Below are 23,174 nucleotides of genomic sequence, written 5' to 3'. Positions count from 1 at the left end.
CAGAGCATTTGGTAGAAAAAAAATGTCATGTACTCTTTACCTAGTTAGCTGGATATTTTCTTACACAAGCTATTCAACAGAGGCACACAAACACTGATTAGCCACAGTGATTGAGTCAGTGGTCACAAATAAACTTACCCACATATGTTATCTTACTGGGTATTTATATTAAGTGTACAAGAGTGTATCAGCATTTTCCTACCTCTATATTCTGCCTCTGTGTGTGTACTTGTTGGCATGACTACCCCACCCTCTCTCTCATTCATTACTATGAAACTGACAACTTCAAAAACTTGTGAAGTTAAACGATTTGAAAGATATTTTTGTAATCAGAAACAGGAACAGTTGATTGCCAAGTAGGTTTGCACATACAAGGAAGTTAACTTGGTGATGATGTGGTCCATAGCAATAAACAGTGCAAAAGCATAAAGACATAATATAAAAGTAAGAAACGAAAAATATGAAAAAAAACAATATATGGATGTAAAAGCTCACAGTGTAAGTATATGTACAGAAGACTTCAAGGCTGAACTCAAGCTACGTACTCATACAGTGTTGGTTGTAACTACTGTGGGACTGCGGTGGTGATAATGGCTTCCACTTAGATATTAAAGCAAAGCCAAAATGCTTTGGTCTTACAATACAATTGTTTTTATGCTCCAAATACTACCAGGTCAATTAACTCTTTTTTTTTTTTTTTTTTTTTTTTTTTTGAATCAAAACAGATTTTCTGAGCCAGACACATTTTTGTGCTCTTCCCAATCAGCTTCAACATTATCTCACTGCACATTTGCTCTTTATATGCAGTTACTTTGGATAAGATTTGGGCCTAAACACTTTTCTACATTGCAGTTTGAAAGCATGCTGTAAGAACTACAGTATTCTATTTTTCAGATGACTCGATTGATTTTCTTAAATATAAGTTGTGAAAAAGCAAACATGGGTACATTACACATGAACATGAGTACATACTGACATTACACCGTGCAGGGATACTTTCCCAGGGGCAACAAAAAGCTGTCCAAACAACTTCCACCTCCCACGTAGTTCAGTCAAATTAAATCAATAAACACCAAACAGAAATGATTCATAAATATTCACTTTATTTATATATTTACTGTAGCTGTTATTTCAAAGTAGTGCGTGTGAAGATTGTACTGCAAGGTCAAATGAGATACCAGCGCTTTACCATGACAGATTGCCCCCCCCCATCCATGTTTCCTTCCCGTCTCTCCTCCCCCTTCATCTTCTCTCCACAGATGTACAGTTTAGCTGGATGAATTCATCTAAAAGCCCTTTTTTGTCTTTACCCCTTCTCTCTCTACAGCATGACTGTGTAGCTCCTCCTCTTCTCTCTCTTTTCCCCAACAGTGATGTGTTACTGAGATAATGATGGCAGTGACCCTCCATCCTTCCACAAACATACACACACTCACACACATATATTCATATGTATGAAAATAGTGCAGCACACATAACTCTATACATACATGCACACACACACATGCTGTTGACTGTGCTGCGTGTTTGCCTTGCAGGCTAACGGACATAGTTTTTTACACATGGAGCACGAGACAGCCGTCTCTCTGCTGAAGAGTTTCCAGCGGACGGTGGACTTGGTGGTTCTGAGAGACAGCAGCACGTGCTAAAAAAAAAAAATTAAAAAAAAAAGTTTTATAACAAACAAACAAATAAACACAACAACGCTTCTCTACTCTCCTCATCGCCATCCCATGCCACCCTCCACCTGCCCTCCGCTGGAGGCTCGTGGAACCGAAAAATGAGCCGCCTTTTTTACCTTTGTAGGGGAACACACAGACATTGATTTGCCTATTGCTGGACCAAAGGCAAATACTAGTGCCAAATGTACCATAGGAAACATATCGGCTCTTCTGTCTACCGGCGGTCAGGGACCTGATCGACGGCTGGACGGACCACAGAAGGACTCTTTGAGTTCCTACAGGGCTGCTGCGGTTTGAATTTTGTGGTCGTTAATTAGGCAGTCAACTGATCAGTCAGTCTGAATAGTTATTTTTTGTTTGGTTAGTTAGCATTCTGGGGTCTTTTTGCTTTTTCTCCGCTGCCTTTTATTTTGCTGTCCATGGTAGATTTTGAATGATTTGTTTGATACAGCACATTATTCACTTTTCCGTCTTCATTAGTGTTCTTCTTTGCTTTTGTTCTCTTTTCTGTTGTCCTCTATTCTGTTCTTTTCTTTTGACTCATATCTTCTGTTATTCTCTTTTGTTCACTGCCTTGTGTTTTATTATTTTCTGCTGTCTTCTGTTCTGCAGGTATTATTGCCTCCAGTGTACAGAAATTGAAAACTTAGGACTTTCTGCCTTGTGTACATATATAGAGCTGCGGTTTTCTAGAGCCACACTTTCCTTGGGGCCTGGACAGACAGCTCTTAAAGTTTATGATTAATATAAATAGTGTTGATAAACCACATTTTGAATTCTATCTTATGAACATACAGGGATTATTTCTCCAAATGGTCAATTTTCTAAAGTATACCACTGATTTTTTTTTTTTTTTCTGTAAAGAAAACACTGTTGATAGTTCATTAATGCTACTCGTTTTTTTTTGTTTTATTTTTAAAAAAACTGTTGCTTGCACAGCTGTGCTGAAAAGAGCTAAAGCAATACTTCTGAGGCTCGGCCCACAGTGCCATCTATTGAGCAAGTCATGCTAATGTTTACACACACTGCCATGCCCATGAGCTAACAGGCAAACACACAGTAGACGTATGTGCCCCCATACACAACACATATGCAATGGTGCGCACTGTGCACTATTCATAATGAAGCCCTGTCGATACTCTAGCCTGACTTTACAATTCAACTGCTATAATAAAACTCTCTCTCTCACACACACACACACACACACACACACTGTAACATTATTCATAATATCTGTGCCATATTTTGAAGTCCTGTTTTCTAGTATTGTTACAGCATTGGTCCATCCTTTTTTTAGCTGTTTGAGTTGTACGATGAAATCGCAGCATGCTTTCATATCATTGGTCATTGTCAGCCAGCCATTTTCTGTTTGGCTTCTAGAGTTCTCTACTCTGTAGGAGACTCTAGATGTATTATACCACTGACTTTCAGTAAGACTGATGTTCTGTAGTTGGTACCATATGGATCCTCTGCCCCTCCCTGGTTGTATCTACACAGGCCCAAAACACGAGAGCTTTACCGCTTTGTGTCCCAGATTTGATCTGCACACAATGAGCGCAGTAGCGTGGCTTTAGCTAGTAGAGGAAACTGGTTTTTGACATTTGGCCTGGCCTTCAAATACACGTGTTAGCAAGCATCCGCTCTGCTGAAGTATCCAACCTCTGGCCTCCCTGCAGAAAGCAACAAGAGAAAAGATAATATCCCTGCATGAATCAATAATAATACTGTCTAAATGGGTAAATCTGCAGATTTTCCCTTTTTTAGACAATCAGGGAAAGATCTGAACTGTGCCACAAAGGCTTTTGGCTACACTTGAAATTTCAGAACTTTTGTAACCTGAGGAGATGCTAATTGACACAAGGAGTACGTGGACATATTTAGATTTGCCATCTTTGCTGGTGAATGTTCAAAATGATAGGTGGATAGGGAAAGAAAATAATGTCGACTCAGATGTAGAAACTGAGATTGCACGAGAAGTTTCTGGAGCCCGTGTCAATGTGGTGTAATGAGATCTAACCTTCATGGTCATGCTTCAGAAGCTTTATAAAGACATGACAGAAGCAGCCACAGAAAAAGAGAGAAGAGGTTCATTTTCGGTCTTCTGTAAAATGCAACACGTGTCTTGAAGACGTTTCATGACAGTGAGTTTTGTTTTGTTCTGCATAACATCTAATGTTTCATCCAGAGCAAAACAACATCATTCACTGTCCTTTGCTTTTACTTGTCATGCTGTGCCCATTTTGTGTCAGCCCTCTTAATAAGCATTATAATTTAGTTAATTCAATATAAGGGACACAAAATGGCACAGTTTAGACTTGTGGTTGAGAGACTTCATCTTAACCACAGGTACCCACCCAACCCTATTTAGAGTTTGAAATATCAAAGATATTGTGATGAGAAAAGAGAAAAAAGTTTGATAATATAATTATTTTTTACTACATGTTTCAGGTAATTCTTTCTAAATATATTGATATACCTTAGCTTTGCTCAAAAATTGTGATATTTTATAATAATGACACTTATAACAAATGGATGGAAGTACGCACAGTATGACTTGGCGACCTACACATGTACTATCCAAAACTGTATAAAATGTATTTCTACTGTAATTGTGAATTTGTGTTATACAAATATATATTATATATATATGTATATGACTATGAAAACAGTCATTTTCTATGTGTTTAAACTACATAAGAGCTGAACAAATGCTGAGGACGGTGTCCCTGTACATAGCTGTGAATGAAATCCAATTTAAAATGACTCATATTGATTGTGAATGTACTCATGCTTTCTGCAGTACCTACACCTACCCAACTTGAATGCTGCTTCTTCTGTTGTGTGACAAAAAGTACTTTGACCTCCGAAGAGAGAATCGCTGTCAAGTTATAAGTTGGACAAATTTTAGTGACGATTTAACAGAACTATTTATTTCTTTATTTATTTGCACATGCAAGTTGAAATCCTTCCAGTTTTAAGTTTGAGTATTAATGCGGAGAATTGTAATTGCAGAAGTATATATAATATATATCATGTGTTTAGAATGCATTTTGCAGACGCTATCTGTACATACTATTTAAGATACAGTTTTTACAAAAAATAATATATGTATAAAATTGAAAAAATGCTGTGCAGCAATTATACTGGAGCCATTTTGGGCTTTGGGAAGTACCATTTTTTCAGTATATAAGAAGTGTTTTGAATAATGTACTAAAGTCTCTATTGTACAAACAATAAAAATGTCACTATTGGTAATCTGGGTTCCTCCTGGTGCACTAAGCTCTGTCCTTAGGGATATATCTCTTTCTGCTCCTCTATGCATCTTTATTGTTGACACAGAGAACAATTTAAGAAGAGAAGGGTGAATGAGACAAAAGAAGAAGGACATGGGGGAAATAACGTGATTTAAAAAGGAAGAAAGTCATGAAGGACTGAAGTGCTAAGGACATATTAAGAGGTATGGGAAAAAAAGAAAGTAAAGAGAAAACAGGCAAGGCAGGGGCCAAATAAGGAAAAGAAATAAAGGAACGGAGGAAGAAAAAAGATGGAAAAGAATGGAAGAAAGAGAAAGGGCTGAAGGAAAGGAATGAGCAGAAAAAAATGATTATTAAAAGAGGAAGAGATAAAGTAATAGAGGGAACCAATAAACGAATGAAGTAGGATGGATAAAAGAGGGATGAGGTAAATAAAAGAAGCTAGAGATCAAGAGAGAGTTTCCTTTGTGGATTAAAGTCGGTCGTCGGCTCTCGTCATCTCAGCAGATGCTCCTTTGTCTCTCTGTCCATTAGTCTAAAAGTCTGACTCTTTTTCATCCCTCTCCATCCGTCCATCTCATCTATTTCTTGACACTTATCTGAGCTGTGGATTACAGAGGGACAGCTGAGTTTGTCAAGCTGCCTCACACAGAGTTTCTAATTAAGGTAGAAAACCATGTCAGTGTTTGTATTTTTCAGCAGCTCAAATAAAAAGTTTGGTCCGTTGTGGTAAGTACACACACACCACAGCGCTGTGAAGATGGGTCGGCAATGCGAGACTATGATAAGGAAATTGCATAAAAATCCTACTAGATTTTGCACACTGGACATTAATCTGAAAAATGTATCCAATTTTGATCAGTTCATAAGGGCATGTTCTGGAAATTGAACCTGAGCTTGTTCACGCGTTCACAAAGTCCCAAACCTGTTATAATTTCAATATCGAAATCTTATTTGCCATAATGAGCGAACCTTACTGCTCTCAACTAACTGGACGTTTTAGCCAGCCTTGATTTATATAATAGCCTATTTTATGGCCAATTACGCTATGTTATACTTCCACTCCATATATTTTAGAGGCAAATATTGTACTTTTTACTCCACTACAGTTATATGACCTATAGCATCAATGAAATATGATGCATTGTTATTGATTAGGCTAAGCGTATAAAGTAGTCAAAGTTATCTCCACAGCTACAACAATCAAAATGTTGTTATGTTAATGTATCAGAAATAATTATCCAGTAATAAAAGTAGTCCTACAAAAGTCATATACAGTAAGCATTTCTTTTTTTCCTGCAGAATAAGTACTTTTACTTCAGGTACATTTTGCTGATGGAACTTCTGTACTTTTACTTGCATGCAGGACTTTTACTTGTAATGGAATATTGCACTGTGGTATTGCTACTTTTACTCACATAAAGGATCTGAATACTTCTTCTACTGTACCACTGCCGCTCACTGACTGCATGACAGCTTACCACTATATTGTGATATACTGTATAATAAGATGCGTGACTGGATTATAAGGTATCATGGGCTAAACCTTCTTCCCTGTGACTGTCTTGTACCATTCCCCACTGTTCTCCTCGCATCAGTGCCCTCTGTAGAACAACTCTGCTTACTGTGGTACAGGCCGACAATTAACAATAGAGGGTAATAGTACACGCACGCACACACACACACACACACACACACACACATTGATGAAAGCAGAATGAAGTCCTTTTGTTCCCTTTCCTTTTTACTCTTTAGTCTTTTACAAACGGTGTTGTACAAAATGATACTTCTGTGTGCTGACTGACCAACCCACTTTCACAACCATGCATTCATTTCTCCCCACGCTGATGCATAATTTATGCTGGCATCAGTGTGTGTGACTGTTTGTGTGCGCAAGAGTTTTTTGTGCACCCACCAAAGCTGTCAATAAGCTCTTGACCTGATCAATAACAACACCAGAGACCGAGTCCATGACCTGCATTCAGCTGCTGCCCATATGTATGTGTGTTCTGAGTGTGTATGCAGATGACAAGTCCCTTCAGTCTCTCCACTGTCAGATTACAGTATATTACAGTATATTGTGTCCAACATGCAGGACTAACGTGTGTCCTGCATCAACCAGCTTTGATGGTTAATATAGAGAATTTTACAATTAACTGACAGTAATATATTTAATTTAAGTGACGTTAAGTGGCATATTAATCCATCCACCAACTGTCGCTTTGGCTTCCTATAAAAGTTTGACATTCTGCATCAGTCACTCACTTAGTTCCTAGTTTGAGGAGATAGAGTTAGCTTGCTGTTTGCTCGTGTTAGCTCTAACCCATGGTTTTAAAGTGGGAATGCAGCAGCATTGACAGTAACTATTTTACATAAGTTGATAATAAAACTATTCCCAATCTTTAATGTTTTAGATGATAAAGACATTGACTTGATCTTGAAAACCAAGATTGTCTGACAAGCACTTTGGGGCTTTCGGTTTTCTTTTTACTTTGTATAAAAGCTAATTAGCGAATATATAATGTTACTCCTTTGAGATGTTGTTTTGGGTAAACTAGGCCCTGGTAGTTGACATGAGATAGGGACAAGCCTGGGAAAGAGAAGCTTTAATTTACTCAACACAATAAAACTCTTTACCATGACAATACCACCAAACTCACACAGGGATGGACTTGCCCGGGCAGCTGATGGGATTACAACCGACATTTCAGTTGGCTCCCTATAATACACCTTGCTTTCTTGGATCGTGGTAGTAAAGTACATTTTTGCTATAATATCTGACCAGACTTTTTGTCTCATATCCGTACACTAACATCCAATTTAGTCAACAAATGTGAGCCTATGGCAATAGGCCTATCTATTAGTAGCAGCCTCAAACAGTAGGAGCAGGGGAGGGGTTATAGATCTACCTCTGGGAGCTAGACTAATCAGTGTTTGTAAACCTAAATCTATACCCAGAGTTGAGTGGATTATGTAGATCCAGTATTTGCCCTGGAATAAACAAGGTTTTTATCCACTGGACACGATATCTCTGTTTAACATGACAATACCACCAACATCCTCGATGACAAAAAGAGCCTCTCAAACCTGCTTTAATGGTGTTTTGAGGTGAGTGAGTGAGCGTGTGTGTGTGTGTGTGTGTGTGTGTGTGTGTGTGTGTGTGTGTGTGTGTGTGCGTGCGCGTCTTTTAGGGACTTCTAGGTGTGTGTTTGTGTGTTCCGCCTAAGAACCGGTCCGACAGCGTTTGGAGCTGGAGTCAAGTCACCTGAATGAAGAAACGGAAGACTATAGTTTAACAAAAGCGGGACAGAGGGTGAGAGCTGAAGTGAAAGAGAAGGAAAGAGAGAAAACAAGCTCCGGGTACTAAGTCCACGCGGTGACTGTCAACGTGATATCAACGTTTCTTTTCTTCTTTTTTCCTCCGCCGCTGTGACGGGATTCTCGGGCTTACACACGCTTTTTAAAGTTTTTCTTTAGAGAAAAAGACAGGTTGGTGTGTAGACAGTTGTGTTGTCAGTTTGGTGTCCCGGTTTGGAGGCAGGCTGTACCGGGACAGACGCACACATCTGTGAAAACAGATACCCTGTCACAGCGACACAGAGGACGGAGCGTGTCACCATGCCTGTGCGACAGAAAGGTACATACAATGATTTTTTTTTTTTTTGGTCTTTATTTATATCAATGTAGTGCATTCCCCCACAAAAAACCTGTTTAACCACTCTAAAATGTTGCGTTAATATTGCAAAGCGCTCTTCTTCTCCTCTCTAAACTTCTCTAAAACACCCGCAATTTAACGCTAGGTCGTTTATTGTTGAACGTATACAACGTCTAGATCACCATTTAGGAGCTTTAACCAATTATTCAGACACTGTGGTAAATTCGGCACAGAAATAAATCTATTTTATATTCATTTTGTATTTGCTTTTAGTAGTTTACAAGCTGATCGTTGATGCACAAGCTGTTTTGACTCTGCCAAATGTACATGCCATGTCAACGCGTGTGTGCTGCTTAATATCTGAAAACATGTTCTGCTTGATACGTAAACAGTCATTCATTAAATAAGAATTATTTTGAATTCCGCTGGGCATTCAAAGAAAGCGGCATTAGGCGTGTAGCTGTGTTGATGCTGTCAGAGCTTCCGGTTTAATCAGCTGTTCAGCAGAGTGCCATGGAACCTGGAATGTAGTCTGCAGCCTTCTTTCACACCATCAACTGTATCCCCCCTCATGTCCTTCTGCATCAGACTTACATACAGTAAAGCCATAATAAAACCTAATTATTAATGCAGATAGGCAACTATGTGTGCCATAAATAGGCTGAAGTTACCACTGTTTACCACATTCTAAACTCCAGTTTTCAGTTTTATTGTAGTGATATTGCGCCAGGATCTGGTCAAACATGCACCGTGAGCCATCTTTTCTAAAGCAAATAAGGACTCCCAAATACACACCTTTTATAGGCTACTTTTCAATTTTAGTTGCTGTCAAATTTGCAATTCGACATTGATGTCAAACTCTGAATACTGGCAGTAGTTGAGACAGAAAGGGAAAGAAAACATTCTTCTGGCACACAGGTGTCCACACTCACTATATGGAGCCAGGTGTTGTCTTTTATTAACTTCACCCAGCAAGACCCTGTGTGGTCCGAACCAGCCAGCGATTTTAACCATAGTAATCCTCAATTAAGTAGAGGCTTTTAACGTACATTAATCTCCTTGCTCTACTTAAGAGCCTGGAGAATTGTACATCTCCTTTCCTGTCATTAGTTATGAGAAAAAGGCTTTTGGTTATTTACCTGTATATTTTGTGTTTAGATGCTAAGCGAGCCCTGGAGCTTCTCCAGCAGTATCGGGCCAAGCTTGACCAGAGACAGCAGAACCAGAGCCAGACCAAACAGGGCCATATTGAGGAAGATTCTCAGCTGCAACAGTCTCTGGACAGAGTCATCACTGTCTTCCAAAGTCAGCTCTTTAATGCTCTGCTGGGTAAGGATATCCGTTTGGTTGTTTATTTACCCACCCAGTTCCTCTGTGATACCTTTTTATGTTGTTGTTTTTTTTGAAGGCGTGGTTAGCGTTTATCTGCCGATGCTTGGATTTGACATCTGTAGGAGGTAAAAGGTGACTTGTTGATGACAGTGTGACTCCAGATTAAGGATTGCCCCCTTTAAATTAAGATTTATTTAAACAATGTTCTGCTCATTATTACATGCATTTATGTATTTTATTTTGTCTGCGTGAATTGATGCACATTTTCCTGCACTTGACCACGTTTTACATTCCATTACCAGAGATCAAGGTATTTAAATTAGCACATAGATTAAAAGGTTACTGTACGTCCACAAATCACAAAACTCACCCACATTTTGGATTGGGCTGAACCATTTAACCTGCTATGGGCTGTTTTCAACATTTTCTACCTTTTCTTGATTAGTAGCCTAAATGGGACGTTGTTAATGGAAAGCGGTTTTAGTTAGAAGTTCTTCAAAAGTAATGTGATATGATGACATTATCTCAAAACTTTGGCAAAAAAACAACAACCCAGAAGTCTGTATGGCTAGATGCCATTGTTTTTTTGTAATTTAGGTGAACTGGCCCTTAACTTGGTTCTTGTGCTGGTCTCCACAACAAGTTCATGAACTCAGTGTCACTAATGTACGTGGAAGCCAGGTTCAGTTGTATGTCTTTGACATTGACAGAGCAGTGCAGTGTGTCAGTCAGGAAGGAGACTATTGGCGTTTTTCCATTACATGGTACCTGCTCGACTCTACTCGACTCGGCTCGACTCTTCCGTGGTGCCCCGTCCTACATTTTCCATTTCAGATTTAGTCCCGCTTCATGCCTGAGGTGAGCGCGGCTGGTCGTCATAGCGCCGCCGCAGGAAACTGCCATGAGCTATGAACCTAACGCGACACACACACAGAACGTCGAAGGTGTGTTGTTGTTGCCACAGCCAGAAGACAAATTTTGTTTCAAAAGAAGCTGCAGGCAGCAAAATAAACACCGTTGGCTAAACTATTTAAAAATGCCGATTTTGTTCAGGACACCCCCGTCTGTCGCTAGCAATGATGACGCAGTGATTAGTGACGATTCTCTCTGACCAATCTGTAGTCTGCAGGTTTTCACGTCACCTTTTGGTATCGGCTCAGCTCGCTTGGAACCTGGACGGAGGTGGTACTAAAAAAAGTAGCTGTTAGCAGGTACCAGGGACTTTTTTTCGTAATGGAAAACCAAAAAAGGCGAGTAGAGTCGAGGCGAGTCGAGCAGGTACCATGTGATGGAAAAACGCCATATGTGTTTGGGACTGTAAATGAAGGCTTGAAGCAGTACAGTGCTTTGTCAGTGTTAAACCCAACGTCAGCTAACGTTTTTTGACACTATTAACACTGTGATGGAACTATACCTGACACTTTATAAGTCACAGTAATAATGACCAATTTGACACAATGTTCTAACATTCAGCAATTTTAGTTGCTTACGTTTCAATTTGGGTTCTAATCTGCGCCATGAAATTACCAACTTCTTCTCTGGGGACTACTAAAAAAAAAGTTTTTTATTATTATAATTTTTAGGGAGGGCTGAGATGAAACTAAAAAGGGTCTAAAATCACCCATGGCTTGAAGACAGGTGCACTTATGTGTGTTTTTGTCCAAATGAAGATAAACAGATCTGTCGGCTTGTAGACAAGCAGACAGAAGGCTAGGACTGATCATAAGAAAAGGAGATGAGCACTGTGTAAGAACTAGTTTCCGCGGTGTCTACAAGATGTTATGCCATCACATGACTGTTCACCAGAAAATAGAGATCAGCACACAAACATGTAGGCGTGATGTGGCCCGTCGCAGAAAACACAGGGCCCTTTGTAGAAAGTCTGCATACATTTAAAGAATGTGTAACAAGTATAAATTCCTCCCAAGAGTGAAGAGCTAACAGCCAGTGTCTAACTGGTTAGTTCTGCTTTTGGTGAACTATTGCTTATTAGAAGGAAAACACTGGGAACATGTGGTTCAACAAACTGGTTCTCAGTCCCTGGTCCTACCTGCTTTGTGCCACGCCCACACCTTTACATGTAGTTCTTAAAGTAACACTCCTATCTCTGTTCTGTGTGTTTGCTGTTCACTAAACATGAGACTGAGTTCCTGTTTGTGACTTTGAACTTTGATCAAGCTGTATCTTGAACCAGCGCTGTCTCTTTTGTTCTTTTGTTATTATTGATCCTTGACTTCTTTTACTTCATCTATCCTGTAATTTGTTTAAATATACTCTACATCCATGGATGTGTCTGTGTGTTACTGTACTTTGTAATTTCTAACCTTGATGTCTATTTTATGTTAATCTGTATGTATTGTACTATTAAATTCCCTGTGTACACTCCACTCTTCTCCTTTTCTCTTTACACATCCCCTTCCAACTGTTTGTATATCCCCTGTCCTCTTCCCACATACGGTACCTCTATTTTTCTTCCTGTTTATTATCCCTTTTATCACCACCAAACTGTTGTGAGGTTGTCAGGCTGCTACGGTAACTCATTACCGTAGAAGCCTGAGCTCACAACCATCTGCCTGTCATCGCCTGTCACTTCTGTATGTGGAGAGAGGAAAGGAAAGTCCTCAAATCGTAACAGTCACTCTGATACATTCTGTCAGTGTGTGTTCATTTCTATAAGGGAAATGACAGTATAATGAACAATTCCTCTTTTAACTGCTGAACCCTAAATACTTCAGCAGCTACTGTTCTATATAGCCATGGTAGCAGTATAACTGTGCTGCCACTAGAGGCCTCCATTGGTTTCTCTACCAATGAACATAGCAGAAGTAAAATAATTGAGATTTTTTGGCATCAGCTTCACTTTGCTTGATTCTGAATGCCATGTACAATATATAGTTGTGGTTAAGGGGTTCTCATGTATTTAGAACAGCTTTAAAGGGCTGCAATCAATGATTATTTTCATCATGGATAAATCTGCCAATTCTTTTTTTCCATTTACCGCTTTATCGATCAGTTGCTCAGTCGATAGTGTCTAAAAATACTAAGAAATGTCCATCACAGTTGTCCAGAGCCCAAAGTGACATTTCTAATGTATGGAAAGATTAAGTGATTATCAAATTATTGTTCCCTAATTTTCTGCTGATCAACTAATCAACTCAACGCTTCACCTCTACTGCTCTGTGTCCTTTGGAGAAAACTTCCTCGTTTTTGTCGTCTTTCATTTACAGAGTTATACGTTCATCCATCCATCACTTCAATGTGTCATTATTACCTCATTTACTAATTCACTAAAACCTTCAGTCACTCATCATGGCTCTAATCTCTGCTCTTCTCCTTCCAGACATTCAGGAATGCTATGAGTTGACCATCCTTGCAGACAGCAAGTGTTCTGTGGACCAGACAGATGGTCCATGGAAACTCCCTGCCTCCTGTAACCTACCAACAGTGCTATCAGCCCAGCCACAGCCCTCCTCTGGTCCCCTCAGCCCCCAGGCTTCTGGAGGGTGGTCCCAGCCAAAACCCCTGACCCCCAAACCTAAGTCAGTCAAGTCCCATGCTGCTCCACTCCCATCCGGGACACCCACAAGAAAGCCATCTTCCCCTGCAACACAGTCCATTACACCACAGTCACAGTCAGCCAAGGTGAAGTACCGCGCTCCCCCCCCTCCTGGCCATCCTGGCCATCCTGGAGCCTCCAAATCATTGTCATCAGAGACTCCTATGCCCTCCTCTCCCTCTGCTGCCACATCCCCTGGAGTCACTGTGAATAGTGCAGAAACCCCCACTGGTTCCATAAAAACATCTCCTGGAGCATCCCTGAATGGAACAAAGCCACGTCTTACCTCTACCAACTCTAATGTTTCTTCAGAAATCTCCACCACCTCCACCAATCCACAAAACGATTCTCTCTATCCAGACCTCAACCTGGTGACTGTCTCGGCCCTCGTCTCCAGCAGCATCCAAGGCTTTGTGGTTCCAACCACTCCAGACGAACCTACCACCACCAGCACCACTCCTATCACCAGCCCAGTTCTAAACAGAGTCCCAGACGCTGTTGTAGTCTCTGCAGCTCTTGCGACCAGCAAGGACCCAGGCATAGGCACTCCCAGCACAAGTCCAACTATCCCCAACCAGGGAAAATTCACCTTCAGCAGCCACAGCCCCACAGGTCCTCCAGGGCCCTTGACTAAACATCTGAGGTATGTCCAACATCCATATATTTTTATTGTTTTTAGGGTACAATAGACTTTACAAGTATTCACAACAATGCTGTGCTAAATACTACTGCAATGAGAAATTAACACCAAATGTGTGGCAAAAACAAGTAGGACACAATTTGATCGAACAGTATGCTGACACTGTCACAATTCTGATTATTGAAACTTTGATAGTGATACTAAGATAATGTGGAAAAAACAGTATGCTAAGAACTATGATTGCTGTTTCATTAATTTCCCATTAGTGAAGTTCAAGTTACTACAGGTGGTCCTTTTCTTTATTTGGCCAACTGTTCATGTTAACTTATTATTCGTTCTATTTTTTCCACAAAAATTAAAAAACAAAACCCATTTCAAAAAATATTTACTCAATCCCTGATGGTTTAGACAGCAGTTTTTAGAGTTCACCTCCAGACAACCTCTTTCCTTGGTCTCTGTCCCTAGTCCAACCAGCCCCGGGCCAGCAAAAGTCACTTCCACTAGCCCTAGCCATGGTCCAGCCAGCCCCAGGCCAGCTACAAGCCCGCTAACCCCCAACAAGGTAAGACTCTGGTTGTTTTGTGCCTTAGGAAACCTACAGGAAATCTCTCCACAGTTGATAGCAGAGTATAATATGTAGTGCCTTCTATCCAAAGTCGATAGGTGATCTTAGTTGTTGGGTGGCATCCTTGAGGTGCATGCTTCTGGCAAAGAAGTGAGGTTATATTTCTCTATATATATTTTTATTCTTTTTGTACCTAGGAGACCTTGCCATGTTTGGTGATGTACTGTATCGTTCTCCCATTGCATATGTTTAAATGGTCAGGTGGCAGAGATTTCCTAGTAGTTTTCGTAGTCCTTATAGCCTCACCATATTCAGATTTTTCAGATTCAGATTTTATTTTGCTGGGATCTGTCAGCTAGTATATACATGTATTGTGATAACCTGTCATGCTGCAACATCGGCAAAACATTGAAGGTCGAAGATATATGCTGTCATCATTGTCTTTTTGTCAGAACTACTGTTGGATAAACCTTTTTTAATCTTCCTTACCATCACTGACTAGGTGTTCTTGATAATGGCATTTTGTTTAAGCTTCAAAGGTTTTTATTTCACTATTACACCAAGTTCTGTTTCTGCCCCCTGCTGTGGTGAAACACTGTCTTGTCATTTATGGATTAATATAGAAGAATCATAGATACAAGAAACAATTTCATGGACCTATGACTTGGTGTGTTGCTTCCTGTATAAAATATCACTTCTCCTCAATGGAAATAGTTGTGATACAGGGCAAACATGTTTTTACTAGCGTCAACGTGTCTCCTCTTGAACCAAAGGCTGCTGGTGGCTGCAGAGAGCAGAATTAGATGGACAGATTGTTTATGCAGGCTGGCTGTTTGAACACAGGCTTAAATTGCATTACATAATATGACAACAGGAATCAATTCAGTTCAGTAAAAAAAAAAAAAGAGTCAGCAAAAAAAGCTCAGAGATGGGCTCATGCAACATGTTTTGTCTTGTTGATCTTGCTGAAATGGTTTTGTGATCTTTGGGCTGTTTGAACACAGGCTTACACAGTACACATTGTTGCTTTGATCTGCTGCTGAGTCTGAGTCCACATGTTGGGATGTTGGGCTTATATTGACTAACTTTGATTTATACTCAAAAGCTGGTTTCAATATACAGTAGTTCTGCAGTATGTGCATGTGCATCAGGCAACGTGTCTTCCCAGCTAAATAGTGCTTGTATTGCGTTGGGGTTTGATGGTACATTCATGTGCTGCTCAGGTGTTCCAAATTCATTTATAATTAGAAACTTGGGGTGGTTAATTTGGTTTTCTTTTCTTTTGACCCTATGTCAGTTATCACACAAAAAATATTCTTTGGTTATGTGGCCAAAGTTGAAATGAAATAAAACTGTGATGCACCAATTTATTGGCCAAACATCGGTATCAGCCAATGTTTGCCTTGTTGACTACAATCGATCGCCCTATCGGCATATAAGATGACATTCACAGATTGCAGTGGCCGCTGTTAATCTGTTGTGTTGCATCAATTTTGTGCTGGTTAAATGGTGTGATTAAAGGTTAAAAAGGCATTTTAAATAAAGCAGTTCTTTTTTCATTAAAAAATGTTTTCATGTGAAAGAAGGTTATATTAAATGATTGAATTTATGCTCATTCAAAGATAGTGTAATGAACGGCTTAAGACTTTAAAACACTTCAATTAACATTTTTTTTGTTTCCCTGGCACTAAAGGCAGAATACATAATAACACCTACAAATGAACAACCACAACAAAAGACATCTGTATCAGCTAAATTGTTACTTTTGAACATCGGTATTGATATCGGCGCAGAATTTCACAATTGGTCCATCCCTAAATGAAACATATTTCTTTGCATTGCTCATTATCTGTCACTGGACTGTTTAATGATTGAGATTACTAGTTTTAAATAGCTGTACTGTAGAATGAATTGAGAACCAATAATAATGTTCGTTAGCACAACCCAGTGCAGACAACTCTCTGTTGGCACTTGGCAGCAGTGAGCATCATGAGACAACCAACAATGTGTGCAGGGCCAGACGAGGATGGAGCTGGGAAGAAGTAGAGTAGGACAGGAACAGAAAGAAATGTAAAAATGTGTGTATGTGTGTGTTTTATGACATTTGGACATTTCCTATGTCTCTCTGCTCAGCTTGTCTTATATAGTATGTATAGTACAGTAACATCAATTGTAGTGATGTTGTGTATCTTGAAAGAGCCCAGTATCCTGAGTGAGTGGAATCCCATCTTTGTGTGAAGCTTCAGGGTGCATATGGAGCTTTGACTACGCCAATAACCAAAGTTGAAAGTAGAGCATCCATTTCTATACGGCTGTTACTTTTCACTCAGTCTAACCCCCCCGCTCCTGTCAGAGACTGACCTGATAAAACAGTGAGTGGTGTGTGTGTGTGTGTAGCATAAGTATTCGTGTGTGTGCTTATGCCTGTGTATAAACGTCTGTCTGTGTGAGTGTTTGCCTGTGCATCCATATTTATGCATTTCTGCGCTTGTCTCTGTGTTTTTGCTGTTTTTTGTGTGTTGAGTGTTTTCCGCACGTTTGTGGATATATATTTCAGAGCAATGCACTCTTTGAGGTCAAAATGTGGCTACCTGCTGCCATAGAACTGCCATAGAGACAGCAGCTGGAAAACAAAAGGGTGGGCGGAAGTGCACCGGGACAGCTGCCATGTTTCCGAGTCGGCCTCTATTTTAGCAAAGAAGTCCTCTCTGGCTGCTCCAATGAAAGGGCAGGTGGAGAGGACATGAGAAAAGGATGAGCGAGTGCTTGAGGAATGAAAGAAGAGGGTGAGAAGGAGGAGACAGAGACGGACAGACGGCGGAAGGATGTCAACAAAAGCCACAAGCGGCTGAGTGGTGGAAGTTGCAGCGGGAAGATGTTTCGGTGAAGGTTGGCCAGTCAGACTGGTGAGGATGGACTGCATCTGCATCCTTACTACAAAGGTGAGCCACAGGAAGAGAGCAGATTAGAGTAGAGCAGAGGAGAATGGCAGACAAGACAAAAGAGTAAACAGGGTGTGAGAGTGTGGACGTACAGCCTCGGATCAAATTTTCTAAATGACTAAATTATTACGATCTCTCATGATGGCATTAAATTATACATTACAGTCATCCTTTTTTTCATTTTTATGTTGAAATTGTGTGTGAATTGTGTGCTAAGCTACCAGATGCCCTCACGTGATCTAATTATAAACATCAAGATAGCATGATGTTTTATTAAAAGTGAGATTGAGACCTGCCAACCTTTGGGGAGGATTTAACCTAAGACATGCAAATAAAGCGTTTCACGTTAAACTACAGGCTTCGTAAATGATGGGAAACTAAGTGCACCTGCGAACAATTAGCCACATCAAATTGGCGACAGGGTGCTTATTGCACAGATGGTGTGCTGCACTTTGTGAATGAACAGTCTATAAGGTGACATCCTACACGTACTGTGCTTTAGTGAAGTGACTCTAATGGGAATGCCGAGCTGTTGCTCAGCTGTTGGTTTTGACAACATGTGACACCCAGAGAGACAGGAAACTGGGTTGATGGGACACACACTTCAAAAGACTAGCTATCTGACTGGTTGGCTGTCTGTGTAGATAACTGACTGATTCGCTGGTTGGTTGATTGGCTGGCTGACTTGTCTCAAGGCCGGAGAGAACACTTGGCTAAAAAAAGGATGGCAAAATTAAGCACATACAGTACATTATGCACATATGTCCATGCTCAGAAATGCATGGCCCATTTAAAAGCAGCAGAACCAGTGTGAGAACCCCCCCTCCCCTCACCCCCCCCTGACCCTGCACAGGAAGAGTGAGTGTAGACAATGGAGGGATTGAGAATTTAACTGATTATGCTTTCATTACAACAGAACTACAAATACGACTAGGTGTAAAGGCCAGGGTATATGCTTAGAGCTACAACTTGAACTAGTTTGTACGACGTGTTTTCCCGACCTTTCCTAAAGACAGAAGTTGTGTCTGTCTTGGAGAGGGGCATCATGCGAGGAAAGGGGGCGAGAGGTAGTTATGTGAAAGACTAGAGCTTGAGAGAAAAAGTCAAAATCCTGCATACTTTGTCACCTTCGCACACCTGGCCAATGGCTGCATGAATCGGGCGTTTTTGTCAGATTGTTGGTTTCAGAAAGTTGTGGAAATTGTTGGATGCAGCCCCCAGAATTCTGACATTGGAAAGGCATGGGGCTCAGGTGCTTTGTTTGAAGCAACAACTAAACCAACTAAAGGAACTAATAGTGTGTGTGCTGGGTCTTGATTCAGACTCAATCTCATTATAGACTCAGTCTTGATTGCGCTTATTCATGGACTCTACTTACTGTAAGTGTTTATACCACATTGTCTTCTTGGAGGACAAACAATTTGGCCCCTGACACCTTAGTATGTAATACTGTCTTGGAGCCAGTTCATGAGTTGCTTATTAGCTGTTCGGAGCATGATAACAATACGATAAGCTTAAAAAAAGAAGCTGCGTGGTCTTTTAAGTCTTAAGGGTTCTGATGAATGACCGAAAACACACACAAACACACACACACACACACACACACACACACACACACACACACACACACACACACACACACAAACTACAAATAAGTCTGCAGTGTGATGGCAGATATACAAACAGACTGCAGGGATTTCATCTCACATTCATCCGGTTAATCTCGTTTATCTCATTAAGACAATGGATCCTGAGAGAAAGACTGCTAGATTACTGCTGGAGGTTGTTTCAGTACACTCTCTCACATCCTGCTTGATTCATTTATTCCTCCCATCTCCCTCTTTGACCCTCTTTGACTCTTTTAGTATATGACAGGTTCAAAAAGACAGGTTCTGTTGAACGCTCAGAAATAGCCCCCACCCTTACACTGAACAAAGTCAATCAACACTGTTCTGCTCATCTACCTCATATATATTTTCAATCTTACAATTACAATATTGTTATTTATATATTACCATTGCACTGAACTGCCTTGCACTATATTTATAATTAAATCTTAAATCTCAGACTATACTGATATTGCACTATTCCTTCCTCTCTTCAATTGTTATTGTATATTTTTTGCAAAGATTAACCGTAGTCAAATTCCTTGTTTGTTTGCGCAAACCTGGCCAATAAAGCTGATTCTGATTCTGAGGTTTTAACATATAAATGCACTATACCCTGGCTTGATCAGAGATGCATTTGGTTATATAAAAATCCTTCAACTAAGGAACGTGCAGTTTTCATAACATCCACTAAACATATATATAGTAGTAGTATATGCTTGAGGAGATTCTTGTCAAACATTCAGTATGTGGATATGACTTTCTATCAGTATTCTCTTCTCTATCTTTCAATCCTCTTTTCCTCTCTGATATATCCCATCTTAAATCCCACCCTGGTTTTGTCATTGTGTGATTGTTGTTTGGCCTTACTGAGTGCCACTGGCTTCCCGTGCTCCAAGAGAGCAAGAGTTTCTCCTAAGAGGCTTACCAATTAGGCTGCTAATAGACTAGATAGGTGGAGCTATTTTAGGTGGGACAAAGAAGAGAACAGAGAGAGGAAAAAATGAAATGGACACACAAAGACTGAAGGAAGAGGAGAGATCAAGTCTGTGAGCGAATGCATGAGTTCCTCGTATAACTAGCTTTTCTGGGTTATTTTACTGGATTTGCTACATCATTCCACCGATCCATTCATCTGTGCAACCGTCCAGCTGGCACTGTGATGTAACCGTGAGGAGGGGTCACGGCTGAGAAATTATAAAGGCATAAAGGTAGCGGAGAGGAGAGAAGGGAGAGAACTTCCCAAGCAGCTGTAGGACTATTGAGCCCAAAGCTATGCATCTTCATTGGGACTAACACAGCAATGCACTGTAGGGCTGCTGTCACAGGTTAGCTCACTTCATGAGACCCTCAGTGAAAGGTTGAAAGATCCACACCTGTTGTGAACAATTAAACTAAGTCTGTAGGTGTTTGGATAGCCCTTCCCGTACTAGGGCTGACACCTACTGGGCCAGTGCGAGGGCTACATGTGAAGATGGACCGTCACAACTCGTCATCCTCAATCAATGTAACGTATCTTCACTTACTTTATTTAGAATTTATGCTCTGACTCACCTGCTGTGTGTTTCATTTAGGAAAATGGCCTGAGTCTTGTAATGATGGTAGAGAGTAGGTTAAAGATGCCGTAGGTAAGTCTTATAAAACTAACTTTCTGTCATATTTGCTGAAACTGACCCTATGTTCCAGTAGAAATACATGAATTATGTAAAATAAAAAAAATCCAGCTCCTCTGGCACCACCTACAGCCTGTAGTGCCATTGGCAAAATTCCACCGCTCCCGGTTGATTTTCTCCAATCAGGGCCACAGGGGGGGTCTATCTGCCTGTCAATCACTGCTCAGGCACGCACACGCATATAATAGCGTTCTCCCCTCCCCCCTCCCTTCGCACGAGCTGCAGAAAAGTTTCCCAAAACTCCGGTGAATATTGGAGATATTGCTTTTCAGAGGTGGCGTGAGCTGCGGGATTTTAAAGATCTGAAGAACTATGCAGATGTAGCCACATTTCCTCTCAACAGGTAACATAATTACGATGAATGATTTATCTTTAACTTGGTTATTAGTAGTCAAAAGTCCACAAAGCTACGTTGGTGAGAATGATAGTAACGTTTGCACAGTGGTCGGTCTGATATGATGCTGAAATGGCTAACGCTAGCCTGCTAGTTAGCATCGTTTTACTGTTGGTGAGTAAAGTTAACATTGTGTTAGTGTTTAGTTATTGAAAATGTTGTCTGACATGCCGGCAGTTCTGTCAAACTCCGTTGTGTGGGAGGGGCTTAGGAGACGGTTTGGGCTGCAGCAGAAAGGGGGGAGGGACTGAGAAGTTGTCGATGTTCAAATTTGTTGGCAAAGTCCTGGATCTTCACAATCTTACCTACTGCAGCTTTAAAGGAACATGCCGACTTATTGGGACTTTAACTCATTCACTGTAATCCCCAGAGTTAGACAAGTCGATACATACCCTTCTCATCTCCGTGCGTGCTGTAACGCTGTCTAATGCCCCCCAGCATTAGCTTAGACTAGCACAGATCCTGCAGGTAACTGGTTCCAACTAGCCTACTGCTCCGAATAAGTGACAAAATAACGCCAACATGTTCCTATTTACATGTTGTGATTTGTATAGTCACAGCATGTACAAATAACAAGGTTACATGAGACACAGCCATCTTCTAACTGTATACATACCGGGAACTATAGTCTCAGAAAGGCCAATCTGCTCTGGGCTTCTCAGGTGCCGCAAGCATATCACTCCGCCCAAGTAGCAGAAGTAGCAGTGCTTCGCCTTTCTGAGAATATAGTTCCCAGTTTATATACGGTTAGAAGATGGCTGTGTCTCATGTGACCTTGTTATTTGTACATGCTGTGACTATACAAATCACAGCACGTAAATAGGAACATGTTGGCTTTGTCGCTGTCGAGCAAACAAGTTGGAACTCGAGGAGATCTAGTAACTAAAACTGCTTAATGCTGGGGCATCAGACAGTGTTACAGCACGCACGGAGATGAGAAGGTTAGGTATCGACTTGTCTAACTCTGGGGATTACAGTGAATAAGCTAAATTCCCAATAAGTCGGCGTGTTGAGGCCAAATCAATGTCCGTAATAAATGACCAGCAGACCTTTCTTAGCAATGTGTGGTGTATGTAAAACCCATTACAGTTTGGTGCATTTTTGTTGGCTCTGGGTTTTTGCATGCACAGTTTAGGTTTGAAAGCCTGTTTTAAATCAAACTTAAGTTTACATAGTATATGCGTAAGGCATCCTTTGGAAAAAACAAACAAATCTGTATTTTCTTTGTAATTCTCTTTTATGGTGTTAAGCCAGCATCAACCTGTTTCTAAAGCCCGTCTTAGGTGAAGTACAGGTTGGCATCACATATATCAGTGTTATAGGTGCCTCCCAAATTATTTTGGAACAAGATGTGTCTCACATCCTTCTGAAAAACTGTGATCCAATCCCTGATTAATGTTTCCACAGAACTTTAGGTGCTAAGGATCAGGGATGCTGGCAACCAAGAGGAACTGAGTAATTAAGAGGAATTAGTCCAGGGTCTGGCTGCCTGCTAATGCTACTTCTAACTACTTATCTTCTGAACTTTGCAGACTAACGTCTGTTGAACACTTAAGTCCACTAAATAAATAAAGGTCCTCTAAAAAACACTAACTTTACTCATTCCCCTCGACATTGACCACAATGGAAAACATGTCCTACTGTTAAACAAAGGAGCATAAGAGAGCCAGATAAAACCCAATCAGCTTGTTTATGACCCTGACCCTTGAAGGTGGGGTGGGAAGCGGGTCATCCTAGTGAGTTTTGAGGATTTGTTAAATTCATTACTTTGATGCAGGCCTGGAGACAACATAACTATAATAAGATAGGAGTAAGTCAACTTACCAACAATTTATCATAAACCTATGAAAATTAAAGCATTTTTTGTGGCTTAC

The 23,174-nt window shown here is 40.6% G+C and overlaps 2 protein-coding genes across 16 annotated transcripts in view; both read left to right on the top strand.

Annotated features, from left to right (window-relative positions):
* Nucleotides 1-4,937, top strand: part of lrrc7 (leucine rich repeat containing 7) — a 128,253-nt gene extending 123,316 nt beyond the window's left edge. For 9 of the 12 annotated variants that reach the window (XM_039811339.1, XM_039811340.1, XM_039811347.1 and 6 more), the window contains one exon: nt 1,539-4,937. In XM_039811339.1, coding sequence (XP_039667273.1) covers nt 1,539-1,649 — 111 coding nt within the window. In that variant the 3' untranslated portion in view covers nt 1,650-4,937. Of the gene's footprint in view, nt 1-1,327 lie in introns of all 12 variants that reach the window. The other 3 variants (XM_039811341.1, XM_039811344.1, XM_039811345.1) reach the window with 2 other exon arrangements.
* Nucleotides 4,938-8,181: 3,244 nt separating this feature from the next.
* LOC120565065 (discs large homolog 1-like protein) overlaps nt 8,182-23,174 on the top strand; it is a 122,675-nt gene continuing 107,682 nt past the window's right edge. For 2 of the 4 annotated variants that reach the window (XM_039810397.1, XM_039810396.1), the window contains exons 1-4: nt 8,183-8,573; nt 9,750-9,920; nt 13,264-14,122; nt 14,585-14,681. In XM_039810397.1, the coding sequence (XP_039666331.1) occupies nt 8,555-8,573; nt 9,750-9,920; nt 13,264-14,122; nt 14,585-14,681 (1,146 nt within the window). In that variant the 5' untranslated portion in view covers nt 8,183-8,554. Of the gene's footprint in view, nt 8,574-9,749; nt 9,921-13,263; nt 14,123-14,584; nt 14,682-20,231; nt 20,741-23,174 lie in introns of those variants that run through there. The other 2 variants (XM_039810395.1, XM_039810404.1) reach the window with 2 other exon arrangements.

The sequence above is a fragment of the Perca fluviatilis genome, chromosome 9 (assembly GCF_010015445.1).
Source record: "Perca fluviatilis chromosome 9, GENO_Pfluv_1.0, whole genome shotgun sequence".
Lineage (NCBI taxonomy): Eukaryota > Metazoa > Chordata > Actinopteri > Perciformes > Percidae > Perca > Perca fluviatilis.
This window is presented reverse-complemented; position numbering and strand designations above follow the sequence as displayed.